This window comes from Silurus meridionalis, chromosome 26 (assembly GCF_014805685.1).
Source record: "Silurus meridionalis isolate SWU-2019-XX chromosome 26, ASM1480568v1, whole genome shotgun sequence".
Lineage (NCBI taxonomy): Eukaryota > Metazoa > Chordata > Actinopteri > Siluriformes > Siluridae > Silurus > Silurus meridionalis.
This window is the reverse complement of record NC_060909.1, coordinates 466,496-478,666: the sequence shown is the minus strand read 5'-3', so window position 1 is coordinate 478,666 and position 12,171 is coordinate 466,496. Positions and strand designations below refer to the sequence as shown.

General features: G+C 41.9%; 1 protein-coding gene across 3 annotated transcripts; it reads left to right on the top strand.

Moving 5' to 3' along the window:
- The first annotated feature begins 11 nt into the window (after positions 1-11).
- zgc:110699 (uncharacterized protein LOC325371 homolog) lies at positions 12-7,487 on the top strand. Of its 3 annotated transcripts, XM_046840092.1 has the most exons (7): positions 12-78; positions 2,712-2,796; positions 2,981-3,037; positions 3,168-3,241; positions 5,714-5,861; positions 6,240-6,333; positions 6,976-7,487. In XM_046840092.1, exons 2-7 carry the CDS (start codon positions 2,724-2,726, stop codon positions 7,163-7,165), a joined length of 636 nt encoding a protein of 211 aa, XP_046696048.1. In that variant the 5' UTR covers positions 12-78; positions 2,712-2,723; the 3' UTR covers positions 7,166-7,487. The 3 variants fall into 3 exon arrangements, with proteins under 3 accessions (XP_046696048.1, XP_046696046.1, XP_046696047.1); XM_046840090.1 differs by lacking the exons at positions 12-78; positions 2,712-2,796; positions 2,981-3,037; positions 3,168-3,241 and adding an exon at positions 3,488-4,129 and having other exon boundaries at positions 6,240-6,360; XM_046840091.1 differs by lacking the exons at positions 12-78; positions 2,712-2,796; positions 2,981-3,037; positions 3,168-3,241 and adding an exon at positions 3,488-4,129 and having other exon boundaries at positions 6,976-7,486.
- Positions 7,488-12,171: the final 4,684 nt, after the last annotated feature.

Here is a 12,171-nt window from a genome sequence, read left to right as displayed (position 1 = left end):
GTGTCCAGTCACAGCGATAAAAACGAGAGAAATTGATTTTTTGTGACGCATCGTTAAAGCATCACATTAAACCAGAAGGTATCTACACTAGAAGGTATCGTAGAATAAATCCTACCTGAATGTTCCACAGGAGATCATCTCCAGGGGCCAGTTGTTCAAAAAGTTTAATCTGGATCAAAATGATCTGGATTTGGAAATCCCATTTTTTCCTATCGAGGATCCGGTAATCCGTCGTTCTTTTATACCGGTTTTTCAAAGCAACATTGGACTGGATCACCCTGATCCAGATACACAGTTTTCAAGATGAACATATCCGGATTAGCTCTGCTCTAAATGGGACAACATCACAATGTGGGCTAGCAGCTCTGTAAAGAACGGGTAGAAGAGCCAACATGGGGTCACTGTAAAACACAAAAATAACAAACATCCACTTCCATTCATAATTTATTTTATGACCTTTTATCTGAGTCACAAAAAATAAAAAACAAATATACACTAACAAATACATTGTGGATATTTTGGAAACTTTAAAAAAAATAAAATGGCTAAATGTCCAATAGTCAACGAAATAAAGAACGTTCAGGGTTCTGTTTCATCTGAGGAGAAGAGACCAGCATCTCCAAGCTCTGCTTTTAGGAGGTGGATCTGAAGTTTTGCTTTGGTTTGCTGCAGTTTGTTCCTGTGCCAGGAGTATCTGTGCTTCTGCTCTTTCAGTCTCTCGTTTTAGAAGTAATTCATAGGCATCATCATCATCATTATTCAGCGCAGGACGCTTCAACACTGCTCACTGCAAAACAAGATGTGCAAATGAACGTTTAAATGGAGTTCTGAAGAGACGCTTTACACGCCGTAACTACTTGTGAGTGGATCCACAGGGAGCATGCAGCATAATACTCACGTGTATCGTCCTGCACAACATCTCTACCAGGCGCAATGTCCCTCTCTGTGATGATGTTTATGATGCACCTGAGCCTGTTGAAGAACCAGACCAACCTCTGGTATTCTGTCAGAATGAGGGACTGACTGGACAGATAGTAAAGGAGGCAGTTGTTAGACGTTATTTTTGACAGGCTCGTCTCTGATGATTATTTCTTTAAATTAATACACGGTGATGAATGACAAAAAAATGGAATATATTATTTTTGTTTGTTATTGAAATCTGTTTGGGGGATTATTTATATTTCATTATTTTTACTTTACTATACTGAAGAGTTTAATTAGTAGCCCATGTTTACTTTATCACAGTTACACAAGTCAAGTGCAAAATATAAATAAAAGTATATACACTAAATTATACAAATGTTTAATTTGACCAATTTTAAAGTTTTACTACATTTTCCTCCTGGAATCCACCTTGAAATCCAACCCCCTGTTGGGATCAGGATAATCCTGTGTTTTTGGATCAAAGTTCTCCAAATCCTACTGACAAGTTTTGAACAACACAAACTGAAGGTTTGATCCAGATTTAAACTTGGATTGGATTCTGTGATCTAATCCGATTTCAGATTCCTTCTTTCCCTTTTGAACAACCCATTTTCAAGATTTGATCCAATCCGATAACCAGAATCCGATCAGCTTACCTTTGAACAACTGGCCCCAAGCGCTGAACTTCTATTTCACAAATGTAGATAAAAATGTCTTCTTTTCCACCAGCACATTGTCCCTGGTAAAGTGTTCGAGCTCCACATAAAACACAAAAATCACAAAACCATTTCATCTCATAAACACGGTGGCCAAAAGTATTGGGACACCCGCTTTTTCCACACAGATGTGGCAGATTCTTCTCCAAACTGGTAGCACACATTTGGAGACACGATTGTATTATATATTTATATGTCTTAGGATGCAGGAGCATGACATTTTCCCTTTACCTGTTCCAGCATGATGATGCCCTGTGCACAACACCAGCTCCATTAGGATGATCTTTCCAGTGGTTGGAGTGGAAGATCTACTGTAGAGCTCTATTCGTATTAAAACAGAACGAGTGTGAATGTTGACTGCACCCCAACTTCTTACCTACATCAGATCCTGACTTTACTAACAGCCTTATAGCTAAGTGAATCTCTACATGAATCCAGTGGAGCATCTTCTCAGAAGAGTGGAGCTCATTAGAACAGCAAATAGAAACTCAATGTAAAATGGCATGTTCAAAAAGTTCATAATCTTATGGTCAGATGTCCACAAACATTTGACCATACATACAGTCTGTACACACATGGTGGTTTTCTGAAGTGTCCTCCAGTCAGTGATGAAGCCTGAAGAAGTCTCGTCTCCCACAGAAACTAAAACGGATGTGAAAGTGGGACTTTTTCTGGCATATTGATGAGTAAAATGCAGTAATTTTAGCAGCAGGTAATGAGATCAGACACCCACAACGTTCCTGCCATCAGAGGCCATAAATCCAGAGCTTCATTAATCAGAGCAGCACAGAAAGTCCTGCAGGAGGAGACTCAGAGTCCACTACAGTCTGGGAAGGAGGGATAGAGGAGGAGGAGCTCGAGGGAGAACGAGTGAACACAGTCCTGTAGGCAGGAGGAGGGTAGAGGAGAAACGGTAGGAGATGGGTGTTGTATTGTGTGTGTGTGTGTGTGTGTGTGTGTGTGTGTGTGGGTAGATAAGGATGAGGATGTTATAATGATAATGATTGTGATGATGATTATGGTGGTGATGGTGATGATTGTGGTGATGACGATGGTGATGATGTTCCCCAGCCTGAGAAGAGAATGACAGAGACACAGAGGAAGATGGCGAGGGTGAGGTTGGTGCTGCTGGGACGAGAAAACTGTGGGAAGACGGGTAAAGAAAAACACATGGGAAAACTAATGACTTATTAATCATGAATTATTACTAATATTAATATTACATCACCCTGAGATCTCTTCCTTTTCTGTCTCTCCATCACTTCTTTATCTCTTCATCACTTTATCACTCCATCTCTCTGTGCTGTGTTTCTTTCACACTCCTTCTGTTTGAAATCCAGCTCTGTGTGTGAGATTCATCACCATGCGCTTTATTGGGGAGTATGACCATAAAAAGGGTAAAACACACACACACACACACACACACACACACACACACACACACACACACACACACGCACACACACACATTTCCTTTGCACCATGTTTTTGATTGCCTGACCGTTTTGTTCTGCGCTTTTCTCTCAGAGGTGACGTATCGCTGCCGCAAGACCGTGGACAAGGAGCCGATCGACCTGGAGATCTTAGACACTGTTAATAAGGTCCAAACTCACATCTTCTGATCCACACAAAAACATGTTACACAGGGATTAATCACTGTAAGAAAGGATTCCTATTTAGTTGTATTTCCATGCTTCACCACTAGAGGCAGATATACAGTTTACCAAGCAATGACAAGCTTACCGTGACATCACAGTACACCGTCCTCCACCAAGAGTATAAAAGGCCAGAACACGGAGCCGCAGCATGCATTCTGCATCATGCAACCTACTGAACAGCAGCTAGCAGAAGACAGCAAGAATCACCTCATATACAATCAATTCTATACCCAGTAAAGTAGAGTGTTCTGAATCCTGTATCGTGTTTTTACTGACACGCTGGGGCGAGTACAATCCACTGATCAGCGTATACCAGATAGTGAGAATCCTTATTTGGTCCTTCAAGCTAGAGAGAAAACTTCCTAACATTGGTCCTTCGAGCCGGATAAGTGTGCTTACCACAGAAGAAGGATGTCAGAACAACCCCACAGGGAGTTTTCGCGTCTACGACGCAGAACTCAGCCCCCATCCCACCTTAAAGACTATGAGGTGCAATACTCTACACAGCGTTCACATGAACAAGAAGAGGAAACACAGTTAAGCACAATGAGAGATGAATCTAGTATGTTACCCCTCGATTACAGTATTTTTCTTCCTTTAAGTTCACATACTGGTGACATCGACGCAATTACGGGAGCTACTAGCGCTCCGCATTCGGATGTTAACACACAGCCTTTCGGAAGTGATGGAGAGGAGGAGCCTTCCTTACAAGCGGACGAGGCTGCCCTCACACCCGTTAGTCATGAGTCACAGATTCATGACATGGAGAAGGAGATTAGGCAACTCCGTGAAGATAAGGCGGCCATTATGGAGGAACTCCAACAATTTAAGGTCCTTTACAAGGATATGCAAAATTTAACAGTAAATCTGCAGGCAGCTCTACTAGCTTCCCGACCACAGCAGGTCAGAGAGACCCCAGTCCCATTGCCCCCAACTATAAATAAACCACCTGAGGCAGTGGTACCAGAGCCAGTGCCTCATACACCACAAGTGCCCCCTAGTAAGAGTCCCTTAAAGTCAGAAGTAGATACATATGCCCATCTACCTAATTCACAATATCCTCCCTTGATGGGGCGGCTTCAGAGTGCCGCATCTCCGGACATGTTTTATTGGGGCCCGCATCCAACAATTCCAGATTTCTCCAGTCCAGACCCCAGAGAATTCACTCATTTAAAGTTGGCCCTTGATAATATCCTCCCTCCCGATGCAAATGAACTCTTTAAATATCAGATTCTCTTAGGACACCTCAAATTTAGAGAGGCTCGCCTAATAGCAGACTCATTCCTGAATTCCCCTCAGCCATACACAGACACTATGACTATGCTTAATGGCCAATATGAACTACCTTTCCAGTTAGCCCTAGCTAAGATAGCAGAAGTAATGGATGCTCCTAATGTACAGACAGGAGATACAACTAGTTTCAAACTGTTCGCCCTCGAAATTCAGGCCCTCGTGGGGCTCCTAAACTCATTAGGTTCAAAAGGAGAAAGCGAACTAAGATGCGCCTCACATGCAGCCCGCTTACTCACCAAGTTACCCCCGGATTTGCGTGCTGCATTCAAACGACACCTGCCCCATCAGGATTCCTACACTCTACCGGATCTGGCAGAGTGGCTCAGGATTGAATTCCGGTGTCAAGACTCTGAGCAATCGAATCAGGGAAAAGATCAGATAAGTAGGATGGTGCGGCCCAAACCAGGCCCAGTGGCGAAGCATAAACTCGCTTCTGTCCTGCATGGAGCTAACCGACCCCCAGAAACAGTTACTCGGGTGCCGACGCCCTCGCATCAGTCCAAGCCAGCACGGAGATCTGAACAGAGCAGACCTCTGTGCCCATACTGCCAAATTACCGAACATTATTTAAGCCAGTGTACCACTTTCCAGGCGTTTAGTACAGAGCAGATGATCAAATGGATCAAAGACAACAAGCGCTGTTGGAAATGTGGGCGATCACACTTAGCCAAAGACTGTACCCTAAAGAAGCCCTGTCGTCTATGCAGTGGGAAACATCTTCAAATTCTTCATGAGGTTAATAGCTAACCTCAAAGGGAGAGTAACCCTAACCCTAACCCTCACACTACAGAACACTGGAGAGTGAGAACTAACATGAGCACTGGAGTGTGTGATTATGACTGATGATCTTTCTACAGTCTTTTACAGTCATTATGGTTATAAAACTAGGAGCTACTGAGCAACTCATAAAATAGCTCAACATCTGAGATCATCACAGATCCAACACTAGCTTCTCCATGCCAACACTAGCTTTCAGATCTCCATCCAACAGATCCTGGGTTTGATCAGGTCCACCTGCCACCTACAGCGTTCACCCCAAACCTTATACTTTACTATAGATTAGACCACCATCACTCAACTCTGTGTGTGTGTGTGTGTGTGTGTGTGTGTGTGTGTGTTCAGGAGTGTGTTGGACCTGCTGTCACTCCTCTTGAGAATGTTATTAAATGGGGTGATGGTTTTCTGATTGTTTACTCTGTGACGGATCGCAGCAGCTTTGAAGCCGTCCCTCGCCTCAAGAGACTCATCGATCACATCAGACAAAACCTTGGTAAGATCTTAGATCAGACTCACTACATCCGATTCGCTGATGTCTCAGACTGATCTCAGATCAGACTCACTGCGTCCGAGTCGCTGATGTCTCAGACTGATCTCAGATCAGACTCACTGCGTCCGAGTCGCTGATGTGAGGTTTCTGAGCGAGTTATTTTTTTCCAAAGGTTAATAATTTCTTAAGCTTCAGACCAGCTGTAAATATCTGTGTAACATTTAACTGTGTGTGTGTGTGTGTGTGTGTGTGTGTGTGTGTGTGTGTGTGTATATGTGTGTTCATCTTTTATGCCATAAATACACCATTTACCTGCAATTACTTTTTATAATGGTTTGCTCAGCTGTGTGTGTGTGTGTGTGTGTGTGTGTATGTTTTTAGAAATCCCCACAGTGATTGTAGCGAATAAGAATGATATGGAGAATGGACGTACTGTGAAGACAGAGGAGGGACGAGCGCTGGCCAGAGACCTGAGGTGTGTAAATCTCACAGAGAAATCAAGGTGTGTGTGTGTGTGTGTGTGTATAAGATTTCCCTGTACTGAAAGTCTAATAGCACATTTTTCTTCAAATATCACATTGTTCCTGTGTGGAACTGAAAACTAGCTGAGCTCTCAGGGCGTATATGAGTGGGCGGAGCTGTTGTGTGGGCGTGGTTGTAGGGGGTGTGTGGTTTTAGGGTGTAAGGTGGGTGTGGTTTTAGGGTGTGAGGTGGGTGGGGTTTTAGGGTGGAGGTGGGTGGGTTTTGGGGTGGAGGTGGGTGGGGTTTTAGGGTGTGAGGCAGGTGGGGTTTTGGGGTGTGAGGCGGTGGGGTTTTAGGGTGTGAGACAGGTGGGGTTTTGGGGTGTGAGGCGGGTGGGGTTTTAGGGTGTGAGGTGGGTGTGGTTTTAGGGTGGAGGTGGGTGGGGTTTTAGGGTGGAGGTGGGTGGGGTTTTAGGGTGTGAGGCAGGTGGGGTTTTAGGGTGGAGGTGGGTGGGGTTTTAGGGTGTGAGGTGGGTGTGGTTTTAGGGTGGAGGTGGGTGGGGTTTTAGGGTGTGATTCTGGATTAAATGCAGATCTTTAATATAAATGTATTATGATGATGATGATGATGATGATGGTTTATGATGATGTACCAGGTGTAGTTTTTTTGAGCTCTCCGTCGCAGAGAGCTCCTCGGCGGTGGAAGCAGCGTTCATTCAGCTGATCCGCGAGGTGCAGGTGGAGTTTCATCGGCACGTTTTAGCCGTGGACAAGCGCTCACGTGTGCTGCAGATGCGCCACGCACTCAGGAATAAACTCACACGCAGCAAAACCATGCAGTGGTGATACAACGAAGAAGCTGCCTGGATCTACAGAAGACCAAATCACTGCCAGTGTAGATGTTCAGGAGGAACTCAAAACTCCAGTGTGCATTTACACACATTAACATGTTCATCATGTAGTTCTGAATGTAGTCCGTTTGTACACTTTCTTACCGCAACCCTGAAGGAAAGGGAAAGACTCTGACGTGATCTTTGTGGTGGACCATCTCCTTAGAAACTGAAGGTCATTAAAGTGTCTCCTGGTTTCCTTTAAACATGTTTCTTATCATTGTGCAGCTTTTTCAATCCACAGGTGGATCATCTCCTGTCTCTCTCACACCACAGACGTAGACTAGATTCTGAAGCTCACAATGAGCAGAGCAGAAGCAGTAAGAAGTCTGGGGTTAACGTGGATGAGACAGAGGGAGTCAGTGATGAGAACAGATACATTCCTGATCATCATCATCATCATCTTTACTCTGCTTGTGTTCTACATGGTGGATCTTCATTTTGAATACATTCATTAGAGAACAACATCTGAAATTATTTTATATTAATATATTAAGGCTGTCAATTCAAATGCAAATTATTTTAAACTGCACTAAATTTTATTAACACGATATCAATTCAGCACATTTCTGTTTTACCATTTTTATAAAAAATATAACTACATAAATAAATAACTAAATATAAAAGGCGAAATTAAAACCTTCAGCACAACAAACATTTATTCACGACGTCCCTTCTTTACTTAGATATAAAATAAATAAACTTTTTCATCAGTAAACATTTGTTTTATTTCTGCACCGAGTCTCAAATCAAACCCCAAATCCACCAGGATTCACACAATGAACCCTCTGGGTGGTGTTTTGTGGGTTTTTCCCTCATAATGGAGAAACAAACTTAAATTACTGACTTTATTGATCGTACAGATAAAAACAATTCATCATTTAAATCTGTAAAATGTGTAATTTTATTTATATTCACTTTTAATAACAACAAAACACTGTGTTTGTAAAATACAGTGAACCGACAGGGGGCGCTCTCTGCCATGTCCTCTCTCTTCACAAACACATCAATAAAACAACCTGAATCTCAGTGAATATTTACCTCACAGACACAATAAATATATGTGTAGAAAACTCCACGTCTTTTACATAAACCACATTCACATCGAATACAAATATTCTCTGATTCTGTAATCGCTATGATTTATACCATAAATCCCATAAAACCATTACAGACCATCAATCAGTCTGATTATGAGAAAAGCTTCTTCACTGAGGTGCAGTTTCTCCGGTATCACCTCATTAACTGTCCGGTGGAAACATAACAAAGGTTCCGTTTGGTGTCCTGATGATTTCCGTCATTAATCCATCATTATTACTTTAAAACATTTACAAGAATTTTTGTCTTCATGCTCCATGTTGCTTAAAGTATTAAAAACAGGAAGTATTAATATATGGTAGATTTAGAACAGATAGAAATGTTTGATTAAGTTGTGATTAAATATTTAATTTGATGAACAGCTCTAATATTAATATGATGTGAGGTTCAGTTTCCAGTGTGACACTAAAACAGGTAGAATAATAAATACTTTTTACTGAAGAACATGTCAGAGACAAAACTTCTTTACTTTCACTTGAGTAAAAAAGTATAAATCAGAACTTCAACTTTTCCCCGAGTATTTTAAATCATCAGTATCTGCACTTCTAAAGTAAAGGATGCGTGGACTTCTCCAAACCTCTGGTTTTGGTTGCCAAATAATGGTGAATTCCCAATTCACATAAAATCACATTAATAAACCCTCTACACACACTTTCCCAGTAATAGTGCATTTCTGCCTTTTTACTATATTAATTTTAATTTGTATTATATCATTTAACATATTTGATATGATACTAAACAGATGTTCAAAACTTACCTCCATATGTTTTTCCAAATTAGAGCAAGAAGTCTTGGAGCTGAGATTTCCACTGGTCCAGGCAGGTGAAGTCGTGTGATGACACAAAACATCTTCAGGTGTGACCAAAGATGCTGAAGTGCTCCATTTGAGCTGTGGCATGTTAAAACATCCATCACACTTCCTCCTCCTCCTCCATGATTAAATTAAATTGGCATCAGGTGTCTTGAAGTCTAATACAAGTTTTCTATGCGCGATTTGATTGGACAGGAATCAGGTAACGATTATTCTCCTTAACCAATCACAGTTAAGAGGAATAAAGAAACATGAAGTAGCGACAGCAGGTTGAGGGAAAGAAGTGCAGCACAACAAATATACTCAAGTAAAAGTACACAGTTTTTAAACTTAATAAAGTACAAATCCTGAGGAAAAAATACTCAATTACAGCAACAAGAGCATTTATGATTCATTCATTTACACCCCTGATCTATTATAATTAATTAATAATAATAATAATAATAATAATAATAATAATATACCAATCAGAAGCTTGAGTTCAAACCCCAGCACCACCCAGCACCCCCAAGGCCCTGACCTCTCCCCCAATAAGATCACTGTAAGTCACTCTGGCTAAAGAAGGCTTCATTATAATTATAGCTACTGATAAATATCCCCCCCCCCCCCCCCTTGCATACAGGAGGTAGAAGTTCCCAAGGTGGGTTTCATCTTATTTTTTTTTTTATTCCTCACAGTAAAACTACACCACTCATGTTGTATTAGTTTATTGGAAGTAGTTAAAATAATGAGTTTAAATCTCAGCACCTCCAAGCTGCACTTCCTGGGCCCCTGAGTAAGGCCCTTCACCCTGAAGTTCTCTCTAGATAAGGGTGTGTGTCAAATCCCATAAATGTGTTGTGTAATAGTGTGTGTTGTGTAAAACAGGGCTATGAACAGATGATGTGTCGGTCAGGTCTGAAAGTGTGTGTCATGAAGCTCTTCACTCTTGTGCACATGCCAGTAATAAACTGGAGCAAAACCTGGAGCAGGAACAGACAAAATGAAACAGTGATTGACTTTATGGTTTTAATTAGCAAAAATGGTAAAAATTAATAAATACAAATTGATCAAATGCTCCTAAAATGCCCATCTCCTTCAACATGAAGAAAGATGCGTAAATGTGCAGTAAATAACTTACATGAAGAAAAACCATGAAGTCTATGAATGAAACGAATATCAGGCAGCACCAAACGACAAAAAATCCAACAAAGACCAACAAAATCCAACAAAGACCAACAAAGACCAGGAAACATACAAACTGTAAAAAAGTAATTCATCACATCATAAACCATTCTGAAAAAATATTTAACACTTTCACTTCATCCGATTAAACCGCAAATTGATGTAACACTTCATGGTGTGTGTGTGTGTGTGTGTGTGTGTGTGTGTGTGTGTGTGTGTGTTTTGGAACGGGATGTGCACCGCTGTGAATTTGTGGTGTTTGTGTGCAATCCTTCTTATTCGACTGCATTCCTGAACTGGTACAGGTGAGAGAGAGGCCCTTTAATGAGGTAATGCTGACAGGAAGGCGTGCGAGTACGTGTCGAGCGAAAACGTGAACGAGGATCTCGAGTCGAGACGCGACGAGCCGAGCGTAACGCACTGCCTCAGAATCCACCTTTTCAGTAGTTTCACATTTCTTAAATAGATTTATGAATTTTTAAACACTTTAGAGAGCAACAAAATGACAAAAACACGTAATCTCTAGTGTATGTAATGTATATGCAGAGACTTTCAGACAATACAGCTTTAAACATCCAAACACGAAATGATCAGTTTCATCAGTGAAAACCTGCCCCTGTCCTGCCCCCACCCCACCCGTCGTGCCCCATCCTGCCCCCGCCCGCCCTGCCCCCACTCCACCCTGCCCTGCCCCATCCTGCCCCGCCCGCCCCAAGTGCCAGAATCTGACCATCATATTTATCCAATTAAATTTCTTTATTAAATCCTAAAACAAACAGTTATTAAATCTGACATTTAGAAATAAAGAAACACTTCTCGGTATAAAAACGCACATCAACGCTCACAACTCACAGCTGCAGACCCTCAACAGCTTTATTTATTTATGTGTTTGTTTTTACCCCCCCCCACCCCTTATTGTGTACACAAAGCTGCCCACCAACTTCCTGTCCTGTAGGTCCCACTCCAGCAAACTCACACACATCTGTATCTAAACATCACCTGCAACACAACTCATCCACACAACGTTCAGTCTCTCACAGGGCTCTACACGTGAGGAACACGCCTACAGTGTAGCTGATTTCATCAAACAGCCGAAATCAAATAAAAAATAAAATCACAAGTGCAAGAACATGGTCATGAAAATGACTGATCGTGTAAACCAAACTGAAATCAGGCACTGGGCGAAAAAAGAAGCAGAAACACACAACTCAAATGTGACGAAGTGCAACACAGAGCAGAAGAAAAAACGCCATCAAATGTCGTATCCCACAAACGTTCCTGCACGGAGACGTCACGTCACGTCAACCAAGAACCCAGAGCACGTTAAGGCAACCGCTTTAATACTCTACTACAGACCAGACGTGATGATCGCCTGAGCAGTAACACACACACACACACACACACACACACACACACACACAGAGCTGATACAAGGACACAACCAGTATTATTTATATGTACACAAACCTGCATCACATTTATATTAGTAATGTGCATCTCTGCATCAGCGGTTGTGCTTCATCATGATTTCTGCTTGTATAAAACACACACACACACACACACACACACACACACACACACACACTTGTATTTATAACGGTGGGACACTCGCGTCTGTAGGCTTTGAGAGATATGAGAGAAATGCAGCATGTGTGTGATCAGTCGCTCTTTAATACGATATGGCGGTGGATGAGTGGAGTGCTGTTGGACGCATGTTCCTGTGCTCACTACCTCACACTCCTGTGCTTTTGCTCTGAGTCATGTTAACAGTGCTGCCATGTGGAAGGTCAACACCTCGTCTAACAAACTATAGAAAAGAGAAAAGCCCTTTAGAATGCTACATCAGCATCTTTTCACAAATAAAACATTTCATAAAAATGTGCATAAAC

Excerpts from the sequence above, each read along its gene's own strand:
- zgc:110699 (XM_046840090.1), top strand. The coding sequence starts at position 3,710 with ATGTCAGAACAACCCCACAGGGAGTTTTCGCGTCTACGACGCAGAACT. Across the intron at positions 5,862-6,239 it reads TCACATCAGACAAAACCTTG|AAATCCCCACAGTGATTGTA; the intron begins GTAAGATCTTAG and ends GTATGTTTTTAG. Across the intron at positions 6,361-6,975 it reads AATCTCACAGAGAAATCAAG|GTGTAGTTTTTTTGAGCTCT; the intron begins GTGTGTGTGTGT and ends ATGATGTACCAG.